General features: G+C 38.6%; 1 protein-coding gene across 1 annotated transcript in view; it reads left to right on the forward strand.

The window, feature by feature from the left end:
* LOC149299958 (phospholipid-transporting ATPase IH-like) overlaps positions 1-25214 on the forward strand; it is a gene marked incomplete at its 3' end in the record, with an annotated part of 135717 nt that overhangs the window by 44311 nt on the left and 66192 nt on the right. Inside the window, exons 7-30 of the mRNA XM_089485952.1 lie at positions 243-371; positions 1238-1341; positions 1886-1936; positions 2738-2802; positions 3450-3531; positions 6369-6519; positions 7696-7893; positions 8826-8999; positions 9981-10144; positions 12290-12361; positions 13685-13758; positions 14534-14637; positions 15247-15428; positions 16211-16462; positions 17629-17803; positions 18648-18750; positions 19191-19336; positions 19428-19487; positions 20084-20211; positions 20973-21108; positions 21630-21653; positions 22763-22828; positions 23119-23222; positions 24997-25162. Of these exons, the coding sequence (XP_089342078.1) occupies positions 243-371; positions 1238-1341; positions 1886-1936; positions 2738-2802; positions 3450-3531; positions 6369-6519; positions 7696-7893; positions 8826-8999; positions 9981-10144; positions 12290-12361; positions 13685-13758; positions 14534-14637; positions 15247-15428; positions 16211-16462; positions 17629-17803; positions 18648-18750; positions 19191-19336; positions 19428-19487; positions 20084-20211; positions 20973-21108; positions 21630-21653; positions 22763-22828; positions 23119-23222; positions 24997-25162 (2910 nt within the window). The remainder of the gene's footprint in view (positions 1-242; positions 372-1237; positions 1342-1885; positions 1937-2737; positions 2803-3449; positions 3532-6368; positions 6520-7695; positions 7894-8825; positions 9000-9980; positions 10145-12289; positions 12362-13684; positions 13759-14533; positions 14638-15246; positions 15429-16210; positions 16463-17628; positions 17804-18647; positions 18751-19190; positions 19337-19427; positions 19488-20083; positions 20212-20972; positions 21109-21629; positions 21654-22762; positions 22829-23118; positions 23223-24996; positions 25163-25214) is intronic.

A 25214-nucleotide genomic window follows, 5' to 3' on the forward strand; every position in this document is an offset into this window, starting at 1 on the left:
GGTTTTATTTTTAGCGTTTTTGGACAAACTCCCAACCGTAACCGGTTGATATCGGAGTCCTCTAGAGATCTGTATCAAAAATATACTACTACACTTAAAGGCTCCTTGAGATGTAGGTTCCTAACGGGTCCTAAGGCTTTTCTTGTCCCTAATCATATACACTGCTTTAGCTTTGATATCCAGTACATGCTACAATCGAGTCATGGTATCGCCATTCCATAATATGTTAATTTCTCCTGCAGGTTGGTGACATAGTAATGGTGAAAGAAGATGAGTCTTTTCCGTGTGATATAATACTGTTATCGTCAAGCAGGGAGGATGGAACCTGTTTTGTAACGACGGCCAGTTTGGATGGAGAATCGAGTCACAAAGTGAGAGAATATTTCTGCTCTTCTGTTTTGTCTGGCTTTATCTGTGATTCAAAGGAACGCTACCTAAAGGGTAGATTCAACATATTTTCAATGAGTACCGTGCATGGTTCTTTAATTGAAATCTGCAGTCGTAATAATTGGTTTGTGGTCTACTCAGAATGGACACGTGATTGTCTCCCAATCGCCAACAGCATACATTATTTTGTATGAGATACGCATTAACTCACAATGTTTCTTGTGTGCCTTCAAGGTTGGAGTTTCCTCCAGGTTGGATCCAATCTATTTAATCAATATATTAAACAATAGAATATATGAAATGAATCTTAGCTTTTGTAACCGGGACTTTACAACATCTAGATCAGCTTGTGAAATCTACTATTTACTGTACAGGGAGAAAGCTACATTTCATAATGTTCAGTTTAGATTTTATTTACTTAACATGTAATCAGACAATTATGATTGTATCTCTTTCAAAGACTGAGGATGTTATTTGCCAGGCATAATCTTAGCGCATAAAGAACTGAGTGAGTGTCTGAGCAAACTCTTCAACCAACATTTTTGTGTGTTTTGTTGCATTTAGAAGCCGGTCAATGTTACAGTAATGTTTACATTTGTAAAAACAAGAGGAAAATCAGGTTCATGGACAAGTAGCATCTGTTTTGAGTAACTTATAGATCAGGGGTGTCCAACCTGCGGCCCTCCAGCTGCTGCAGGACTACGTCTCCCATAATGCTCTTTCAGCTAAGGGGCTGGCAGAGGAGTATGGGATGTGTAGTCCTGCAGCAGCTGGAGGGCCGCAGGTTGGACACCCTTGTTATAGATCTATTCAAAATGAATAAAATTGTACTTTCTGTTCCCCAAATCAGACATATTTTGCTGTTCAAGATACGAAAGCATTTCATCATGAGCAGGAGATGGATGCGTTGCATGCAACTATTGAGTGTGAGCAGCCACAACCAGATCTGTACAAGTAAGAAGGAGGTTTGACTACTCTTGATAACGATCAATGCATTTTGCAAGAAAAAAAAAATCCCACAGGATGTAGCTACATGGTCAGCTTGGATAAAAAGACAGAAAATCCATCAGTTTCAACCTTTGCAATTACCATGGTTAATTGAACCAAGAACAAGAAATTGCAATACATCTATTTGTGTGTAAAGGACCAGTCGTCTAAATCAGGGGTGTAATTTGGTCTAGGACCCACCCCGTGTGGGTTCATATCTCTATATTCACTATCATCATGTGGCCCAAACCTGTGATTTGTTCAGTCCTGTCATAACATCTTCAAGACTTTTTATTTATAAAACACCCGTATATTATAACACTAATCACGCTTCGGAGTTATAGATCTGTTTATCTGTGTATCACTAAACTACAGATAAAGTTTAAATTGCCACATTATTTCAAATTATGTTAATTTATATGTATTTTCTGTTGCCTTGTCTATTTCATTCCCTACTTTTTAAATCAATTGACAATTATCACAATTTAAATGTAATATTATACTATTATAGGTTTGTTGGTCGGATAAATATTTATCGTGGAGGAGATGACACAGTTGCCAGGTTAGTATAGTGGATCTAATTTAAGTTATATTCTCTTACATGGCTTACAATTTATCAAATACTGCTAAGGAACATCATTTTTTCTTTGTAGTTTCATTGGTACACAATTCAACTTTTTTGCCTTGAAATATGCAGTTATATGTGAATTATTATTATTTAGATATAGAATGTAGCATCGTCCAGGGCCGGCCCAAGACAAAATGCCACCTGGGGCGAAGTTTAAAATGGCGCCCCCCCCCATTATCTACCCTTCCTCTCCCTGCCGCCCCCCAATTATTTACCCTTCCTCTCCCTGCCGCCCCCCCATTATCTACCCCCCCCCTCGTACTTACCTTTCAGCAGTCCTGCGGTGAGTCTCCCTGCTCGAGACAGAGGGCTCGCAGAGGAGAGAGCGAGGGGCACCGAGCGGGTACTGACAACTTGGTAAGATAAAACCACTCGGCGCCCCTCTCTCTCTCTCTCTCTCTTAAGAGTAAAAAAATGTAAAAAAAAAGTGCCGCCCCTTCAAAAGTGCCGCCTGGAGCGGTTGCCCCACTCGGCTCCATTGTCGGGCAGCGCAAAGTAGTACTAAGCTTTCAGGCTAGCACCAACCAAAAACGAACACCGCATCTCTGTATACAGTTTTCCCAGATCACTTCCGGTAGCAAATTTTTACTAGTGTGCTACTGACAAATGATAAGGAAAATAAATTCTCACATAAGAATTTACTCTTTCTAAAAAGGGCATTAACTTGATGACAGTTATTACGTTTATTGTTGTTACTTTTTTTCTTTTTGTTTTTTTTAACCTTTTTCCGATTAGGCCTCTTGGGTCAGAGAATCTTCTCCTTCGAGGTGCCACCCTGAAGAATACTGAGAAGATATTTGGTAACCCAAATACAGCAATACTAATGCAAAGTGATAATTGTGAAATAACCAGGAATATTCCTATGGTTTCCATGGTGACCCCATGGTGATCATTTTAAATATGATCCCCTGGGTGTTATGCATAAAGAATAACTCCAATGTAAAGTAGAAAAAATGGTTCAGTCTGCATAGAAACACAAGCAATTAGCCTAGGATATTAATGCTAGAATTTTGGGTTTTAAAGGGTCATCTTATTCTTATATTGGCGACTGTCCTCTATATCTTCTTTCTCCTTTTGTCTCCAAGATGCTCGGGATGCACTTAGCACAACATAAATAAAATAATAACCATATTGTCTTGGGTGGACTACTGCCCAACTTAATTTGTTCCTCCCTCAGTTGCAATTATATGACTTGTACAAATTGACAGTGTTCATTTTAACTCTATAAATGCTTTCAGTGGGAATTCATGTACCATGCTAGATGTCAAGATCTCATTGTAATCTCTTGAGGTCACAATGATCAAGCCAACCCAACCTGCACTCCACACCAAACGATTGGAGAATGAAAGTTAATAATCATGGATTCTTATGGCTGTGTTGTATTGAGATATTGCTGTTCACCTGTCTCAAATAACAATCTCCCGTAAAATGTTTCTTCCAATTGTAGGCGTTGCGATATACACCGGCATGGAAACCAAGATGGCGTTAAATTACCAATCAAAATCCCAGAAACGATCTGCTGTTGAAAAGTAAAGTCTGTTTTTTTGCATCATTTAGGAGTGTCAGTCATTTAGTATTACTGTTTTTTGGACTCATTCAGTGCTTTTTACTTATTGCAAAAATAAATGCTTACAGATTTTATTATTGCAATGAATGCAATGGAGTGTCTGTAAATCTGGACAGCACTTCAAAAATGTGTGAATTAAAACATTTTATCTCTCTGAATTCACTATCCGTTATTAAATGCCAATCATATTAAGTTTACCTTGCCTGAAGGCCCTGAATAATGCATAGTTACATTTGTGAGTTTTTGTGGTTCAACAGATATTATGGAACTTACAATATGTATAGATTCCATACGCTTTGCATAAATATACAGCTCAAAAGTTTGCATCCCCTCGGAATTTGTTATATATATATATATATATATATATATATATACAGGGCTCGAGTTTGTCAGCCTCTTACATCCAAAAAAAAATGCCCCCGCGTCACCACGGGGGGCGCTGCTGCTGCTGCCTGCCCAGGAGTCTGGGCAGACAGCACAACCACTCCGAGCCCTCCCCCGTGCCTGAGATCACTCCCACGGAGTGATCCTGTAGGCTGAAACCGCGATTGCAGGAAAACCTGCAATAGCGTTTTCAGCTGTCACAGGCAGCTTCAGGAAAGGGGCTTCAGTGTTGATTGGGTCCCCACACAAGTGTGGGTACCTGACACAACATCCCCCTGCTGCCTGGTCGCTCCATGAAAGCGACAGGGCAGCGTTAACCCCTTCAATGCCGCGGTCGCGGCATTTAGGGGTTAATTCCCGTTTTGTAAGGGGCTCTGCTGCTGGTTGTCTGCCTGGAAGCCCAGGCAGACCAGCAACAGCAAAAACGAGCCCTTTGACTCCTGTAGGCATGGAAGCCTACAGCAGTCATCAGAGACTCCCCCCTGCAATGGCTCGTCTATAGACCAGCAATTGCGTCCCAGCTGCCAGAGGCAGCTTCAGGGACAGGGGGAGAGGGTTCTTTGGTCTCCACATGAGTGTGGAGACCAGCCCCAACCCTCCCCTGCTGCCTGATCGCTCCATGAGAGCGACAGTACAGCGTTAACCCCTTCAATTCCACAATTGTCTATAACACATTTGTGGCATTGCAGGGGTTAACATTTGTCCCCACAAGCTTGTGGGGACTAAATATCAGTCAATGCTGTGCTCCAATGGAACATCAGCATTGAAAGCGTTAAAAAATATATATATTTATATATATAAAAAAAACAAAAAAAAAAACCAGCACTGACCTAAAAGTCCAGGGTGCTTCCAGGTCAAATGCTGTGAGTTTAGTAAGTGGGCTGATGATGATCAGATCACTCCTAACCAACAATTAGTGTAAAAAAAAATCCTGGCTCCTAACTTTTTTAGCTGGCGCCTAGATTTACAACAAATTTGTCAAGCCCTGTATATATATATATATACCATTTTTACATGAATGAGCAGGCAAAACACATTTCTTTTATTTCTTATGGGATTCACATTTAGCTGTAGGTTATAACATAACGGCACATCCATAAAACAAAAAATAGTACCAAAGAAACATGTGAAATGACCCCTGTTCAAAAGTCTGCATAGCCTTAGTTCTTAATTCTGTGCATTGCCTCCTTTAGCATCAATGACAGCGTGCAGTCTTTTGTAATAATTGTCCGCAAATTATTGCAGGTGGTACAGCTGCCCATTCTTCATGGCAAAATGCCTCCAGGTCATGCAAAGTATTTGGTTGTCATTCACTCCAAATTACAATGTGCCAGAAGCTGTGAGGCGTGTCAAGGTGTTGTCTGGGATACTGTAACCAGGCTTTTTTGTGGCATTGGCGTAGTTAAGGCTTCTTTCTGGCAACTTGACCATGCACCTCATGTTTGTCAAGTATCATCGTATTGTCAAGTATCACTGTCTTTTTCCAGAGCAGCCTGTATTTCTCCTTTTTTGTATCCCAAACTATTCTTCTGGCAGTTGTGGCTGAAATCTTTCTTGGTCTGTCTGACCTTGATTGGTATCAAGAGATCCCTGAATTTTCCACTTTTTAAGTAATTGGAAAGTACTGACTGGCAATTTCAAGGCTTTGGGTATCTTTTTATCTCCTTTTCCATCTTTATGAAGTTCCATTACCTTGTTACGGAGGTCTTTTGTCTCAGTATCTCGCCTGCTCATTGACTAACAAACTCATTGACTATTTACACACAGACACTAATTGCAATTTTAAGAAAGCCACAGGTGTGGGAAATTAACATTTAATTGCCATTTTAACCTGTGTGTCACCTTGTGCGTCTGTAACAAGGTCAAACATTCAAGGGTATGTAAACTTTTGATCAGGGCCATTTGGGTGATGTAATATTGTCATAAACTGCAGACACTCAGAGATGACTTTTAACAGCAGCTTTCTTTATTTTGTTTCTTAACATCACCATATTCCTCCTTCCATGTCCCAGCTCCCAGCAAGCCAATCCCCACTTCCTGTTTCCTGTCCAGAGTCCTCTTCCCTTAAAGGGAGAGAGATGCTTACTGTATGTTACAGGTGATATCTGTTATCATTATGATTTAAAAAAGGAGCCAAACAACTATGTGATAATCAATGGCTTCATATGATCACAAGCCTTAATTTGCATAATCGGTCATATTTTCAAAATGAATGCCAACATTTCACAATTTCTGCCAGGGTATGCAGACTTTTGAGCCCAACTGCTTATGGCCCCCAAAATCTATATTTCTCCAGTTAACATAAAATTATTATCTGTTTGACAAACATGCTGCTTGACTAATTCGCATTTGTTCTGAAAATTCCTATATTTTTCTTTGTAACTTGATGATAACTACTTTGTTTCCCCCTCCTAGATCAATGAATGCATTCCTTATTGTGTACCTCTGCATTTTGATCAGCAAGGCCTTAATAAACACTGTGTTGAAGTATGTGTGGCAGAGTGAATCTTCTCGAGATGAGCCCTGGTATAACCAAAAAACGGACTCCGAAAGACAAAGGAACCTGGTAGGAATCACGTATACTAAGAGTTGCTGCCGGTGGTATTAGTCTTTATAATATACACAATCTAATTTTTTGTGGTGCTTTGTGTTATTCTTACTATATTTTGTAGATAAGGAGTAATGTGATTGCTGTATTCCGCTAACATGTATACCGTATTTGCTCGATTATAAGACGACCCTGATTATAGGACCACCCCCCAAAATCTGAATATTAATTTATGAAAAAAAGAAAAAGCCTGAATATAAGAAGACCCTATAGGAAAAAAGTTTTACCAGTAAATGTTAATTCATGTAAGCTATGTGAACAATTGTTTGTTAATAAAAGCTACGATTGAGAAAAATATTTTGTTTTTATTTCCTTTTTTTTCAACCTGCCCCCCAGTTATGCACATCTACCCCCAGGCTTGCCACTCTGCCCCAGAAATGCCTTATACCCCATATATGCCACTGTGCCCCATGATATGCCTTTTAACCCTCTAAAGCCACTGTGCCCCATGATACGCCTTTTAACCCTCTATATGCCACTGTGCCCCATGATATGCCTTTTGACCCCCTATGTGCCACTCTGCCTCCAGAATTGCCTTATACCCCTATATGCCACTCTGGCATTTAGGGGGTTAAAAGGCATATTATGGGGCAGAGTGGCATATACGGCGGTATAAGGCATTTCAGGAGGCAGAGTGGCGTATAGAGGGTTAAAAGGCATTTCTGGAGGCAGAGTGGCATTAAGGGGGTTAAAAGGCATTTCATAGAACACTCTGCCTCCAGAAATGCCTTATGCCCCCCATTTAACACTCCCCTGCCCTCCCCAAACTTACCGGTGCTTCTGAGTCATAACACAGGAGGATCCAGGTCCCCTGCATCGCTGCAGGGGATCTTGATCTTAGTCTCATAGTCAGACCTATTTGAGGTCTGATTATAAGACAACCCCGATTATAAGACGAGGGGTATTTTTCAGAGCATTTGCTCTGGAAAAAACCTCGTCTTATAATCGAGCAAATAGGGTATTTATATGCAGAGCAATAACATTAATAGAATAGAATGGGTAATGTAATTGCACCAAACCCAACATATTAAGTGCGTGATGTATTTATTGTTTCAGATGTATTATATTAATGTAAACTGTTTTTTTTGTTTTTTCATTCTGGCTAAATAATGTTCTCGTTTTCTACATTTCCAGTTTCTCAGGGCATTTACAGACTTTCTAGCTTTCATGGTCCTTTTCAATTACATTATCCCTGTGTCTATGTACGTAACTGTGGAAATGCAGAAATTCCTGGGTTCGTATTTCATCACTTGGGATGAGGAAATGTTTGACGAAACTACAGGAGAAGGTCCACTGGTGAACACGTCAGACTTGAATGAAGAGCTTGGACAGGTAAACCCTGCTTCGCAAAGCACAGGGAGATATGACCCTTTCGATGTTCATGATGCATTTTTCATACGCGGACTTATGACTCCGCTGAAATGGTTGTGTTCATGGTATGCTTTTACTGTATCTGAAGTTGAGACTCTATAGTTGCACCCTTGGCCATTTAAAACCCTACACTTCTCATTTCTACACGCTTCTGGTCAACCTGGGCGTATATGAAGCTTATACCCTTCTGGCCTTTAACTGGTCCACTGTGTGTGTAGGTGTTATGTGTTAAAAGACTGGGATGGCAACTCTGTATAAAACAAGCATGGTTCAGGAGCTGTAATAAGGCCTTCAAGCAGCTGGTATTTATATGTGCTGGAATATACACTGCTAGTAAATACGCAGGAACATTGTTGACAAAAACGAATGGAGTGTGTGTGTATAATTAGCACCTTCTGTTTGGAATCTTTCTAATGAAGACACTATTGCTAATTACTTAATAGCAGCTTTTCTAATGCTTAAACAATAGGGGCTACAGCATGGCAATTGAACACGTGTTTAAAAAAAAAAGCTTTTCAGCTCACCATGTAATTCAGACTCTCCTGGAAAGGAAAAATCCTTCTGTGCATAGAGCAAATAGTCTTGCTGTGTCATGTTATAACTTTGATTAGCTTATTTTCTCATCTATGCAATATCCTTATACCTGAGTTTGGCTGCCTATAGCTGTTAGACTACAACTCCTGTAGCAACAGGCTGCCTCTAGTTATCTGAGCGTGATGAAAGTTAAATTTAACAACTTAAGTGCCTTAATTAAGCATGTCTAGCAAAACCTGAATGGAGAGTATGGGGCTTAGTGTAATGGGAGTTGTATAACAACATTTATATAGTCAGTGCTTTTTGCTAGACCTTAAAATCTGATGAAATAAATCACATTGAATATGTTTCTTTTTCAGGTGGAATATATATTCACAGATAAAACAGGGACTCTGACTGAGAATAACATGGAGTTTATTGAGTGTTGCATTGAAGGTCACGTGTATGTTCCACATGTCATCTGCAATGGGCAAATCCTTCATGACTGCATGGGAATTGACATGATTGATTCTTCCCCTGGACCTGGCGGAAAAGTATGATCATTTTGAAGAGTAGCTCGATCCTTCTGGACAAGCGGGATCACGTTTGCTTTGTGTAGCTGTTTCCAGTGAACTAAACAGTCACATGTGCTAGGAAAACATAGTATGATGGTAAAGAAGAAACAAATGACACACATTGTCTACCATTTCTTCTATAGGCTTGACAAAGCATGCCTACAATTTAGTCTGCTTGTCCTGGGTACAAAGTTAGCTGAGAGCCACGTAAAAAATAGCACAGGGATGGGCAAAGAAAAGGACGCTGCTAAAAGGCCACATCAATCAGATGTCAAGCCCAGAGTGAGAGAGTCAAAAAAATTGTGCCCAAACCATTGCCACAGGACTGCAATGCCAGTGCTCGATCACTACTTATGTAAAAACGAAAACCTTTCTCGTTAGACCTAAGTTTTGTGTCGTTAGTTAAAAGCCTCTTGATTAGATTTAGCCAAAGCAGAGAATCAAATCCTGGCTTTTGATGGAGTTTGTTTGCAAACATGACTAACAATCTTCTACGTCATGCAGGACCCACTTAGCCTATCTTGCATTAAAAATATTCCTACATAATGTATACTATAATTCGTGAGATATGGTTGGCTGTCCATTTAAAAGAGTGCCATCACACCAAGCCTGGAGGTTGGACAAAGTAAACGTAGGTGGCGCAGTTACACATGTACTCTGGGGAAATGACCTTAAAACATGGGAATGGAATCTCATGGCCAATGTGTGTACCCTGTCCAGCCTTGCCACCAGGTCCAAGAATAATGAGAGTTTTTTTTTTTTAATGTCCACGGAACACCATTTGTCTTTCCCTGTATAAATTAGTGGCACGCCAGAGTGCTTCAGAATTAGATAAGTGTCTGGCCTCAAGTCTGATAATCTGTCAGTGGTTTTTGTTCTTGCGTTGAAAACATTATATTTACTTGTGTTCACTGCTTCCATTTAGGGAAGGTTTAAGATATAATCGCTATTGTTTTCTAGGAGAGGGAAGAACTGTTCTTCCGTGCGCTTTGCCTGTGTCACACTGTGCAGGTAAAAGAGGAAGATCATATAGACGGAGAAAAAAAATCCAGCCAGTCTGGAAAATCCAGTGTCTACATTTCCTCCTCACCTGATGAAGTTGCTCTTGTTGAAGGTATACAAAGGTAAGTGTTCATTAAAGTGAACTGCAAAGTTTGCATGCTTTATATAGGGATGCACTGTTATCAGGCAGTAGGGGAGATGGTGCTAACAGCAGCACCAGCAGGTGGCAGGTGGGTTTAGGTGAACTGGAGATCAAAAGGCTGCATCGGAGGCACAACAATTTGCCGCTGTACCAGATTCTCCAGATTAAATTCTGCAAGTTGCCTTGTAGTCTGCACACTACGTGTTGATATTTGAGGAATAATAACATCAAATCACTTTAACATAAATATTACTTTTTATTGCATGGCCTTTCAATGAAGTCACATCAGGGTTCAGTCCCGACCCCAGCTGCTATTAACCCCTTCGCGACCTTTGCCGGTTCAGGACCGTCATGACAAGAAGGTCACTAAATGACCTTTGACGGTCCTGAACCGTCAAAAAATTAAATAAGCTTAGAAAGTGATCAACGATCACTTTCTTCGCTTAAACGGCGTTACTGTAATGCCTCGATGTCGAGGCATTCAGTAACGCTGAGATCGGCATCTGGGGCCATGTCTGGCCCCTCCCCGGGGCGTCAACAGCCGCCATACATTGTATGGCGGCGGACGCCCGTTTTAAAAGCGTTTAGCCTAAACTTAAATGGTGTCGCTGGAATGCCTCGATCAGGAGTCATCCAGCGACACCAAACACTTACCTTTGGATGGGCCGCAGCTGCCGGTGATTTTCGCCATCAGCAAGATGGCGGCGGCCCGGGAAAAAAAACAATAAAGAAGAAAGAGTTCGCTAGACGGTGCATGGAAAGGGTTAAAATAACAGCATTTGGAATACCCTGGGGTGTCTAGTTTTCAAAAATATATGGTTTGAATGGGTTAAATTGAGTTAACCCGCTTCAAAGATATTCCAAAGAGGAGATGGAGGCAGAATGACCAAATGACCACCTGAATTACGCATGCCCCAAAAGTAGCCTTTTACCAGCCAAACAATCTGACAAACCCATGCATGTGGGGTATCGCTGTACTCAGGAGATGTTCCTGAACACATATTGGGGGGTTGTTTGACAGTGACATATACCAGGACCTGTATATCTATAACTAAAGTACAATTTGTGTGAAATAAAAAAAATTACTATTACAAAGTTTGACAAAGTGTAGTTCTATAATTGGTGCATGGAAAGGGTTAAAATAACAGCATCTGGAATACCCTGGGGTGTCTAGTTTTCAAAAATATATGGTTTGACGGGGTTAAATTGAGTTAACTGGCTTCAAAGATGTTCCAAAGAGGAGATGGAGGCAGACTGACCAGATTTGTTAAAAAAGATTTGGAAATCATAAAACGCTGCTTGTACTTATTGCCCTATAACTTACAAAAAACAGCAAAAAAACATAAAAACATTGGGTATTTCTAAACTCAGGACAAGTAGTAGAATCTATTTAGCTATTGTTTTTACTTGCTTTTTTAGGTGAGTAAAAGATTTTTCAAATAAAAGTCATAAAATGTGTTTTTTTTATAGTAAATAAGATGATACGATCAAAATAATGGTATCTGAAGAAAGCCCACCTTGTCCTGAAAAAAACAATATATAACTTATGTGGGTACACTAAATGGGTGAGGAGAAAATTACAGCTGAACACAAGCACCACAAAAGTGTCAAAACAGCCTCGGTCCCACAGGATACAAAACGAAAAATGAGCCCGGTCCTTAAGGGGTTAATGTGGTGCCTTTGTTTTCCAACAGTGTTTGTGCATCTTTGCCCATAGACTGGAAGCAGCCAACAGTACAGTAAACCAGTAGAGTAAATTTGCCCTTCTTTCAGCCAGCGGTATTTCATACTGAAACAATGCATCAGGGGTGGCTATCAGCAATGTATTTAGGTGGGTCACTGCCCCAGTTGTACCAGGGGCAGTGCCCCCCGCTTCCCATCTAGGCATACCCCAGACCTCCTCCTCCACTGCTAGTCTTGTGAAGAGCCCAGCATATGACATTTATAAATAAAATATGCAACACGTGTCTACACTTGACCTCCATAGTACAAAAAGGACAGTTTTAAGATAGATCATTGATCTCCTCAACTGGACCATTAAAAGCCGGTGAAGAGCACCCAGATCTCCCTTGTTGGCCTAGGTCAGATTACGCTCTAAAGTAAACTTTTCTGTTTCTATTTCCAGACTTGGGTATACATTTTTAAAGCTGAAAGATAACTATATGGAAATTTGTAACAGAGACAATGATATTGAAAGGTAAGTGACATTATACTGTATTATCATAATCAAATATATTAAATATGAAGTCTCTGGGGTTTGTTTGCTCAAGGGAGATATGTCAGGAGAGCTTGCAATGGTTAATTGTTTGCAGGATAAAACTTATCAGGAAAGGGAAAGCAATGTGTAGCATGGAGGAAAAAATAGAATAGAAACCTTAAGATACTTAAAATAATTTAACAAATTACAGGAGGGAAGTTTATTCCACAGGAGCAGAAATCTTAGAACACGAGTTCATAATCTAAAGCTAGAGGGTCAGAGGTTTAGATGTACTAAACAGAAGTTTTCCTTTACTGAGAGGGAGGTAGATGGGTGGAACAGTGTACCATTGAAAGTGGTAGAGACCATTTACAGGGAATTTAAACATGCATGGGATAGATACACAGCTTTCCTAAATCTAAGACAGGTATCTACATCAGGAATAATGAGCGGACTAGATACGCCGAATGTTTATCTGCCGTCATATTCCATGTTTATATGCAAAAGAGCTTCTTTAATGAGAAGGGCTGTGTTGGCCCAATATGATGTGTAATTCGATGTGTAAGGAGACTTTGAAGAAATCTTGCTGGTTATCTGTATATTATCCAGGGGCAGCCAAGCTCTTCATGCAGCAGGAGCTCACCGGGGTCGGCCCTTTATAAAGTATCACAAAGTCAATAAGATGAACAGCAACTCTCCTCAAATCTCTTTGACAATTCTCCCTTTAGTGAATATACCCCTGTTTTGCTCTCAAGTGCATGTAGCATTATACACAATAGCGTATTAAAAATCAAGACCCATGAATCTAGGCTGCGTGGACATTATTATAAAGACTTTAAAGTATTGGCATGCAGGAGAGGGTCAATGCCTAAGCTATTCTTATGTTACATCTGTGTAACTATCTATGGCAGTTACGTCAGTGTTGTTATTTTTCAAAACTGTTGATAAATGAAGATCTTTTTGAGCAAAATTAAGACTGTTGTGGTGTGCCTATAGATTACATGTGAGTTGTAGTTTCACACAACCAGCCTCCTTCAAGAAAAGATGGGTTGGCCCTGTAAAGCTCATAGTTAATGAGTGAGAAGTCCCATATACAACTGAACAATACGGCCAACTGTCTTCTGCATGCAGGAGAAAGATGTCAGGGTTGGCTCTTTAAAGCACACAGTGAAATCCTGCAAACTCCGGCCTTTGTGAAAAAAAAAAGTGAACTTTTTCTGTTTCTCCACCCATGCTAGCAATATCAGCCATTAATTAATTGATAATATATTAATTTACCAGTGAATACAAATATAATCTTATGGATTTTTGTTTGGTCCTCAGATTTGAATTACTGCAAGTCCTGACTTTTGATTCTGTCAGGAGACGGATGAGCGTTATAGTGAAATCAACCACAGGTACAAAGAGCTTGTTTCTGGTCCATGTGTTTTTTTGGAAATTATAAGTAGTGGTCAGTGTTTTTTCTCAGCTGTCACATTGCCTGCACTAGTATTGTAAGGGTACATAAATCTTAATCAAACTATATCAATATCATTGCTGGGGTTCATTCATAAATCAGCAGGTTGAAAGTGTCCATTATTTGATGTATTAATTCACATTATATTAAAGCTGCATTATGAAGGGGCAACCCTAGCGAGTTAATTCAACAGAGTTGACCCTGCTTAATGCATAGTTAATGTAATGTTCCATCTCCCTGCAATACAAGTTAGTGAGACCAATGGGAAATAAATCTTTTTCTCCTTGAACATACAAAAACATTGCTGTATACAGTAGGTCAACATTGACATTGATCAAGTTTTTATCTAATTTTGCTCCGAACTTCCTTTATCCAATTCATATTGTATAAATATATCAATAAATAGCTTTATGGCAAAGCACATTCCACCACAGACTTTCATTAGCCAGAGAGTGGTTACTTGAGCCATTATTTTTGTTTCCCACAGAGAGTATGATAAGGAGCCAGGGTGTTTGGTAAATTGGGCTATATGTTCTAGCTCTGTTAACATGCAGCTGCCTGAAAACATTATATTATGCAAAAACTAGAATGGGTTACAAAAGAAATACTAATTTAATAAAATGCTAGTAATGTCAAATTCATTAAAGTATTTTAAAGTATTACATATTTGTTCTTGTCTATGATTGAGCTATCCTTTTATCTTTCTCTGTCTGCAGGGGAAATATTTTTGTTTTGTAAAGGAGCAGACTCATCCATATTCCCCAGGGTCAGGGAAGGAAAAGTGGACCAAATTCGAGCCAGAGTTGAACGCAATGCTGTGGTAATGTTACAGACTGCCTTTTATTGAATCTGTTAAGAAGAATCAATGTGCACAACACAAACACTGAGCTATTTGATAGATGTCCCAAACTAAGCAGGCAATGCGTGTGAAAAAAATGCTCCTTTGTGTAGTCACAACTATGTATCTATATATTCTCGATAAATAACTTTTCTCCAATGACATCATGACTAGGTGGCCCTAGGATGTGTTGTGCTGCTATTATGTGAGATAACTAAATATTACACTCAAGGATCCAATGGATGACCAGCCATTGATACAATTCTCATATTGTCTATCACGTTATATGTTCAACTTATTTTATAAAGCTAATAGCCTAACTTATATTATTATTTCAAGAATTATTTTTAGTAATTCTGAGACAAACACTCCACAGACCATAGGAAGCCTGGGGGAATAGTAAGGTTCCGATAAAGAAACAGACTTCATAAAATCAACCAAAGATTTTGTTGTTGATTAATAAGAGGAATTGGTGATGTGGTCTTTAGTGGGTAGCCAGGTTTCCTTTTACCTACAGCTTAGTCTGCCATCACAGTATAGTGTCTGCCAGGTTTTCATGTCCACCAACCAATATCTCTCCCTGGATTCCAGGAAGGGCTGAGAACGTTATGTGTTGCTTATAAAAAGTTTACACAAGAGGAATTTGAAGCTGTCAACCAACTGCTCCGGAATGCCCAGCTGGCCCTCCAAGACAGAGAGAAGAAGCTGGCAGAAGCATACGAACAGATAGAGCAGGATCTCATCTTACTGGGAGCCACGGCGGTGGAAGACAGGTGCATTATCCGCTAACATTATCCTTCACAATATAATTATTTACTTGATATTTTCAACTTCAGTTTTAATGACTTGCTCCAAAAAGGAGAAAAAATAGATTACATTTTAGATTTAGTAATAGAGTATGACGATGAAATTGTTTTATTTTATCTAAAGCAATCCTGATAATTTCTAGAATTCCGTCCTAGGTCTAAATATTTATTCTTATAGTAGTTTGGAGTTATTGGTGATCATTCCTGTAAAATCCTATGCTATGACTGCTGTAGTCCTGAATTAGCCTTCTGCTGTACAGCGTAAATCACCATTTTCATCTTGGTAATGCTACCAAATCATGACACCCTAATAAGCTGATAGTGTTCAAACTATTTCCTCTACGGGTCTCTACAGTGTGGAATATATTCCGAAAACAAGATTTTTTTTGATATAAGCAATTTTGAACGGGAAAATGTCACACTTGTGGGTTAACGTGGACTTATGGATCATTATTTTAAAAATGCAGTGTATTAGTAGAAAATACTTTTGTGTCATGGCATTTTGCTTAAATGTAGTATTTTTATGGTTAAACGTGAAGTCTGGTAAACATTTTGTTTATGTGGGCTAAGCTTATCTCCTTGTAATTTCATTATGTAATGTTGGGTTATCGCTAACGAGATATATATAGAAGTCTCATAGGAAACAGTAAGCATCCTTTAAATGCCGGCGGGGTGCTTTATGTTGTCACCCCTCGGCCACTGATTATTTTGTTAACCTGAATGTATGTTTATCGTTAACCCGTACGCAGGCTCCAGGAAAAAGCAGCAGATACAATTGAAGCCCTGCAGAAGGCAGGCATTAAGATCTGGGTGCTCACCGGAGACAAAATGGAGACCGCTTCTGCCACCTGTTATGCCTGCAAACTGTTCAGGAGGAACACGCAGCTGCTGGAGCTCACAACAAAGAAAATCGAGGAACAGAGTTTACACGATGTGCTCTTTGAGCTAAGTAAAACAGTCCTGAGGCACAGAGACAGCTTAACGAGGGACAATTTTTCCGGGTATGATGCTATCAGTGAGAAATGTTCTATCACAAAATGCCTTTTGTTTTAAAAGTATTACAATGTGTACTCTTGGCATAATTCAGTGTTATGAAAGCCAGCCTGGGGTCCAATGCATAACAGCACATTGCGGGCTTTCTTTGACTTATTTTGTTTACTAGGATAACTAAGGCTTCTCAAATGACTAGGCCCAAAGTCTGTTTTATTTTGAATCTAGTTCTCATGTCACTATGAGAAAGGGAATTTATTCTATGTTTTTGCACTTCCTCTGTATAGTTATACACAAAGCTATTTCTTTTTTGGTTACTTATGAAGAACCATAACTGCCTTTAAAATATAATTTCCCAATAAAGCCAATATTTGTACCAATATTGCCAGTTGCATCGCAACACACATTTTAAACCCTGGCGTTCCGTGGTCACAAATACTGGAAGGGATAATCAATTCTACACCTTGGTATTATAAGAGGAGAATTCTGGAAGGGATCTGCAGAAGAATAAAATCTGGCTACAGCCCCTCACAGCTCCTCTAAAACATGGTGCCATAGCCGAGTATCTTGTGTACGCTGTGGAAAATCCAATATGTATATCAGAGCCAAACCGAGTGGCTACCCTGGCCATAGATTACCAAGTTAGGATCCATATTCTTACTTTTTTAGAATTTATTAATAAGCGTACACAGCCTGGTAATGCCTGATATGACTTCTTTTATTACACCCTACTTTTACTCGGGCCACAAGCATAAACTTAGGTCACCTTACAGTTTGTTTGCTAAAGATTTAATTCAATCAAAATTATGAATACCCTCGGGTTTGTGCATGCCCTTTCTAAAATTCTTAGAATATGTTTTATGAGATTTCCGATTGACTTTTTACTGTCCCTTCAGTACTTGCACTTACCACTCCTGCTTGAAGGTAATTTCATGTGTATAATGCCATTTCTAAGAAAAAATATGTAAGGTACATTGCGCAGATAAATTAGTTGTTTTGAAGGAAGAGCAGATCTGCAAGTATATTAATTTTACTTATACATTTTAAAACCTATTCAGTAGTTCCAATGCCAATATCAAGTGACGGCTTTACTGTTTACATTGACCAAATCCTTTGTAGTCTTTCGATGAAACATCCAATTAAGTCAATTGAATTTGCTGTCTTTTACCTGGTGTAGGTTTTCAACAGATTTCCAGGATTACGGTTTAATTATTGATGGAGCCGCGCTGTCATTAATAATGAAACCTAGGGAAGACGGACGGTCTACTAACTACAGAGAAGTCTTCCTGGAGATCTGCAGAAACTGCAGTGCTGTCCTGTGCTGCCGGATGGCCCCTTTGCAAAAGGCACAGGTATTATCAACGAGATGCGAGCAAGACGACGGCTATTTCTGTCCCCACAAAACAAAGAATTGCATACACGTTATTGGAAATCCTTTCAAGGCGCACTGGTGCCACAATTATTTATAAAAGAGCTACTATCACCCACTGGGGCTCTGATACAGGTGGTAGCTATGATTTTCTGGAGTTCTGTGCAATTTTTGGTTTTCTTGGATTTATATTCTCCCACTGGACCAGCTGCACCCAAGGGAGCAGTTGTGGTTCATCTAGCATTTTATCATTTACGTACAGTGACAATTATGAAATTTAAACCTGCTCCACTGGACACTAATTTAATCACATTAAACCAAGTTTAATGACTGTCTAAAGCATCTGTCTAAGAAGTTAGGTTTAAAATATTTTTTGATTGTGCAGTTGTACATTCATTGTATGTAAAAGAGGTACTAATTATTAAACACCTTATCAGATATGTTTATTAAGTATAGTGAATGTTTGGAAAAGTAACGGGTCCAGTTTAACATTGCTAAGTAACATTGCAATCAAGAGAAATGTATATGGACCTGTTTATTATTATTTGAGAGGGTTTTTTGGTTAGTATTTACACCTCTTGTCTATACGATCATGTAACAACAATAACAAACTATAATATATATGGAATATCGGACAAAGGCTAGGTGCCATGGCCAGCGGCCCACCGGTTTTTCTGAGTTCATCAGAGGAACCTGAAGAATGTTCTGTCTCTTGGGTGAAATGTAGGAATATAAGCATTATTCTTTTAATCTGTCTTCCAACTGTTATCAGTGTTTTTTTGTTCCGCTGTTGATTGGCATTGAATATGTGTAAACTGTTTCCTTAGATTGTAAAGTTAATTAAAACATCACGAGAGCATCCAATTACACTGGCTGTTGGAGATGGCGCCAACGATGTCAGCATGATTCTTGAAGCACATGTTGGCATAGGTAGGTTTCGTGATATTGCTGGGTATTCTTCTCTTCTGGAGTCTCAGTGGTCTATGAGCTTGCGTGTGTATGGTTAGAATCGGTGCTGTAATCTGTTCCGTATTATATCAAGTAAGTTTACAGGCATATCCACTGCTAGATTTCTCACACTGCTAAAATCTTGGAGAATTCTCACCTAATTAATCTCCCACGCTAAGTGAAAAGTCTTAGTTAATGAGGACTGTTGAAACTGTGAGCACCTTTGTAATTAGTAGATTTCTCGCTTTCTCAAACCTTTTAACGTTCTCAATGCAGAGTTTATCTTGTGTGTGGACCCCTTGTACTTGAACTCAGCCAGATTTAGCCACTGAGTTTGGCACTCTTTGGAAATTACATATGGTTGCATCTCTGTATTCACCTTATTTTAAATGTTGTTCTTTGTGTTTTTTTGTTGCTTTCAGGAATCGTTGGAAAAGAAGGAAGACAAGCTGCCAGGAACAGTGACTATGCAATCCCCAAATTTAAACATTTAAAGAAGCTGCTACTTGTTCATGGGCATTTGTATTATATTAGGATAGCAGAGCTTGTTCAATACTTCTTTTATAAGGTAAGGGCAACACTAGTCAAACAAACGTATGTTAAATTTGTCCAAACTATTATTTATTATTAAATGTATAAATTTTTTTTTTGTTTTTCAGAATGTTTGCTTCATTTTTCCTCAGTTTTTATATCAATTTTTCTGTGGATTTTCACAGCAAGTAAGTACTTTTTTATGTATGTGTGTATATATATATATATATATATATATATATATATATATAGCAGGTGTTAATAAGTTTTGTTATAGGTATTGACATTATCTAAAGATTCATGACCAGTCCCAGCATGTGAGCAGCATTTTGAAATTGAACTTTCTTTCTGAACGGCACTGAAAAGGGATTCACAAATCACAACCATCTTATTTACATTGCAGGTGCTATCATCAGGAGTTCAGCCAATTTAAAGAATAACCGAATACGTGCCTAAGACCAGCACAACTGGAGATTATAACATGGTGCAGCTTTACTTTAGTTAAACTACAGGGTGCCTGTTATAGCAGTGGTAGCATAAAGCAGCGCCTTGTTATGATCTCCACTTGTGCTGGTCTCAAGCATGTACTTGTGCTTGCTTTCTTTGATTTGGAAGCCAAACTAGTTTGTTGTACACCTCTCAAGCACATCAAAAGGCAATGTTACTTGCTCTTTGATATATTTATATGAGCACAAAAGTCTTTTATATGTAACAAGGTCCTGACTTTTTTATTTAACTATTTTGTATATGTAGTCTTACTATGTTGCCTTTTGTTTTGTTACAGCCTTTGTATGACACTGCATATCTTACACTGTACAATATCAGCTTTACCTCCCTCCCTATCCTATTGTACAGTCTAATTGAGCAACATGTCAGTATGGATGTGCTCAAGAGAGATCCTTCTTTGTACAGGTATAGTATTTTAGACTGCTGGCTCCCCCACTCCGCTTGAGGTTGGGTGGAAGGGCTTCTTTATTACTTGCAACAAAAATTGCAGGCAAAAGTCTTCATCCATTTATTACTCAATTCTTTCAGAGCAAAATAGTCATCATTACTGACAGTCCTCAGCTCATAAGAATATAAGTTGATGGTGTAAGATTTTTCTGACACACTGATCGAAATAGAGAAAATGTTCTGTTGACCTTGGACAACCTTTGCTCATATACCCTGGGTTTGCCCTTTATGTCAAATTCATGTTGGCCAAAGACTTGTGTAAGCATGATTCACGTCTACCAGAATGCACACAGTAACAAGGGAAGCGAGAAGGGTGGGCTGTAAATCAGTCCTTCAGCAAATATGGTTTTGTATTAGCCAGTCATTCAGTGAAGGGGCTACACAGAATAACAGACCTGCACAGAACATCACCTGATTGTAGTTGTCATCTGGGTCTCTTAGACAAGACATTGAGGAACCCTCAGTAATATCTTTCAATCCTGTCTGGGACCCCCCTGGTTCTGTTGCACTAAATAGTTATTGTTAAGGTGTTTAGCCCCAACCATTGCTTCTTCAAAGTATGTTGAAAAATCCTGGTTTATGTGACAGAGACAAAACAGAATCAGTATATTGCTTCAAGTTTGCTCTTCTGTTTACTCGCACTTGCCTGGTTCGATTTTGTTTTCAAAGAATTGGCAAAAAAATCGTTGTGTTTTCTTTTCCTCTATTATCCTGTGCAGGGATATTGGCAAGAACGCATTACTGCGCTGGCGTTTGTTCATATATTGGACCTTCCTGGGGCTGTTTGATGCGGTGGTGTTTTTCTTTGGGGCATACTTTTTATTTGACAATGCCACTGTGAATAGCAACGGGCAGGTGAGTCCAAATAAGACCGTACTTTAAATAAAAATGAAGGATCATGTTAGTAATATACACATTAATCAGATGTAACACCATGTAAATCCAGAAAGCCACCACCATGTATAAAGACAAGAACCTTCTCTTGCTTCTGGGCATCTTTCTTTTTTTTATTCTGCTTCAACGCATGGCTAATTTAATTGTTTTCTTCATATCTTAATAATCAGTTCGCATTTGTTTTTTCTGATCTCAAAGATTCATATTCGAAACATACTTTGAAATAGATGGAGTATTTACTAAGAAGTGGTTTTACTTTGGGGCAAATCTGTAAAACCAAATATTTTGCTTTTCATTCAAAATGAGGCTTTGTTTTATATAGATTTGCTTAGTCAATTCCCTTAAATTCTTTTTGGTTTCTTTGTTTTAGGACATAGTGTATTGTCTTATTTGTCATTGTTGTTTTTTTTTTGTGTGTTCAGCTTCATTTTTATGTTTTGTGGTGTGTATTTTTATTTTCTGCTTCTGCAACTGTACATCAGATATTGACAACCAACACGTACATGGTAAGAACACCACTGCTCTGTTATGCTGTGTATTTCTCGTCTCATTCGCAATGGGTGTTTTTTCTGTTTCTGACTGGCAGGTCAGATGGATGTATTTAGATAGCTCTTCTCTATTTAGTGCAGAGAATAGACTTAATTCTTTTGGTTATGTTTTATTTTGTGATTTATCCTTATAAAGTCAGGATATAAGGGAATAACATGAAAATCACGTGCCTTTTATATATATAAATATTACCGGGTGAATGTCCGTTAAAAAAAGGTTTCAACATGTTTAATCTTCCATCTGCTTCTTTATGCTCCCCAAACTTCAAAACCATTTTTGTGGGTGGAAAGCCTGAACTATTGAGCCAGTGAAGATATTTAAAGATGGATGCTTAATAAAGATATATTTTTTCTAGGTTTGAATGCAGCTGTTTTTTAGCAGGTCTTCAAGGCCAACATTTTTGGTAAACTTCACAATGTCCAAATGTTTTCTCAACAGTGTTGAGAATGGACCTAGACACTGGTTATTTGGGCCACTTTTCCCAAATGGTTTTAACATTCTGAGAGATTTAATGTCTCTCTACATCTGCAAAGCTATTTACATTCTTGGTTCTAATATTCAATGAATCACGCAATAAGAAAAAGCCCTCAGTATCATTTTGGTAAATCCTCTCCATCTTGGTTGTTATGCTCCTCGCAGTTCATGTTTTTTTGATACTGTATTTTATTTTGTCTATGACTTACTTAGCACAGCGCATTAGTGGCAAAACGCTGATCATAATCAGAGCTGGACAAATCCAATGAATATAGTAGTCATTGCTTTTAAAGCTTTACTGCTGGCAACCATTGTACATTAATCTGTAATGATACATCTGATTTTGGATGCCAAGAAAAAATCAAGTTCATATTTGGCTTCTAAGATGACATATAATTGTCCAACTTTGATTGTTATAATGCTGTGTTTTAGAGGCAGCAGGTAGTAAAATGTAGTCTTCTAGTCCCTTCTTGACTGTACATACAAATTGCTAATCACTGTTGAAATGTCAATCAGTTTAGGGGAGTGTGTCTTCCATTTCTGTGTCCACATCATTTTCTTATATATGGAACTTTTTTTTTTTTTTAAACAGATGTTGGGAAACTGGACTTTTGGGACGCTGGTGTTCACTGTCCTTGTGTTTACAGTTACTCTTAAGGTAATAAAGATCCCCAAAACCAGGATCTGGAGATGTCTAGGGGTTAGAGATGTAGGTAATGTAGTATATGTAGAATAACACATCGGTGCTTAGAAACACATGATGAGCAGCATGTCTAAAACTGGTTGAGGATCATGGGAGATGGGGGATCGTTAACAATAGGGTAGCTGCATGTTGCCAATTAAAAAAAATGAAAGGTCACTGTCTTTACTGTACCCATTATTTCCGAAATGGTAGGATGTGCTTTGACCTGCTCACTGGTTGATAAGCATGATTCTATTTACCTGCAGCTTGCACTGGATACACACTACTGGACGTGGATAAACCACTTTGTTATCTGGGGATCACTTCTCTTCTACATAATTTTTTCTCTACTATGGGGAGGAATCATCTGGTAAGAACATTTAAGAACTCTTCATTAGGCAATTTAATGTAGCGTTTATAATGTTATTTGAATTCCTGGGAATTTATACATTGTGCTTCATATTGTCCAAAGTCCTCTTGGACATCTTCTGAATTATAGAAAAATACCAGAAGGATATAGAAGAGGGTTCAGAGGAGGGCTACTAAAATGGTAAATGGTGTGCAGGATAACACTTTTCAGGAAAGACTAAGGGCTATCTATGTTTAGCTTGGAGGAGAGAAGAGAGGAAGGAGATGTGATATAAACATTTCATACTTTAAGGGTTTTTACCAGGAAGGAAGTTTCTTTTAAATGAGGAGAAATGTTAGAACAAGAGTTTATAATCTAAAACTAGATGGTCAGAAGTTTTACTTTACCAAGAGGGTATTAGATAAACAAGTCCAAGAGTCTTTACATCAGGACAATGGGCAGGTTAGATGGTCCAAATGGTTCTATGGTCTTACTCATACATTTTCCCTATTTAGGATACTCACAGAGAGCGCGTATAACACACAATAACTAAATAATATGAACTCTATACAGCGTTTCTGGAACTTTAGTTCCACTTTAAGTATGAGTGTTATACATGAATGCATACTATACCTGAAATTGTGAGTAATTTAAATATCTTGTTGTTTCCAATATAATAATTCACGAACCAGGCTACCAGTACTGGCCATTAATTATTATTGTTATTATTAGTGCTCTTATATAGAACAGAGATTTTTGGCTAATCCAGTTGTTAGACCAAACTCTAATAAACAGAGCACTCGATAACCAAAAAAAAGGAAAAATGGAGGAAAGACTGTGTTTGTTGCTAGGTTTACTACATAATACACACACACCCTAACTGGCTGAGATAAAATATCTGAAGCGTATCTTAGTGGCATCTTTCCCAGTTTCAGTTACTAACGTTCACAATGTGCTGGCTGCCAGGCTGGTCTGTATGGGCTTTGTGTTACAGAGTAGCTCAAGTATTCACTGAATTGTTATTCCAGCAATTTTACCTTTACTGTAGTAATATGACTTCATAACCTGGTGCTCAGCTTCAGAACATCATGCAGAGCCGTCCATCATGTAAATGGAATACTAGGATAGATCACATTAACTGGCCCATTGAATAGCAAAGAAATGGGGACCTTGTTTGCCTGGTTTTGTTACTCCTAGGCCTAGACCAGTGATAGCATGCAGACATCACACAACTTGGATACAATTTATTTGGGCAAGACATCTTATAAGTGTGTATAAATATATTTAGATTAAAATAGATGGCTGCAAGGTGTTTGGTGGCATCTCAGACAGAACCCGTGTGCTGCTGTCACTATCTCTCTCCTTATCTCTTCTTTTTCACATTATTTCTCTATCTCTCCCCCTGATCCCTATCTCTCCTTTTTTCTCATTATCTCCTCCTCTCTATCTCACCTCCTTCTCTCTCCTCATTATTTCCCCCCTGTATCTTTAACTTTCCATTTTCTTACTATCTCTTTCCTTTCTCCCCATCTTCTAATTCCTGTGAGGGAATATATTATTAAACCAGCTAATGAAACTATTTCTGAAGCCTCTATCTCTTTTGAAATATGACTATAAGTCATATTCGTTAGTCTGCGATGTTATTTATATTTTGCCTAAAAATTCTAATATTGGAAGAACAGCATTGAAAAAAAATATATTAATTTAGAAAGATAATGCTAATGTATCACTGTACTTTTCTTATATCTCCCATTGTTACTTACGTTAATATTGTATTTTTATATCTCCATTTCAGGCCTTTTCTCAATTATCAGAGAATGTATTATGTGTTTATGCAAATGCTATCGAGCGGTCCTGCATGGCTGGGTATTATTCTCCTAATTATTGTCAGCCTTCTTCCCGATGTGCTAAAGAAAGTTATATGCAGGCAGCTGTGGCCCACAACAACAGAGCGGATCCAGGTAAACGGATATACTTAATGAAACCACATAGTAGCATTGTGCCAGATCAGCA

The sequence above is a fragment of the Sceloporus occidentalis genome, unplaced genomic scaffold (genome assembly GCF_023333645.1).
Source record: "Sceloporus occidentalis isolate IW3139 unplaced genomic scaffold, rSceOcc1.0.p SCAF_27, whole genome shotgun sequence".
In the NCBI taxonomy this organism is placed as follows: Eukaryota; Metazoa; Chordata; class Lepidosauria; order Squamata; family Phrynosomatidae; genus Sceloporus; species Sceloporus occidentalis.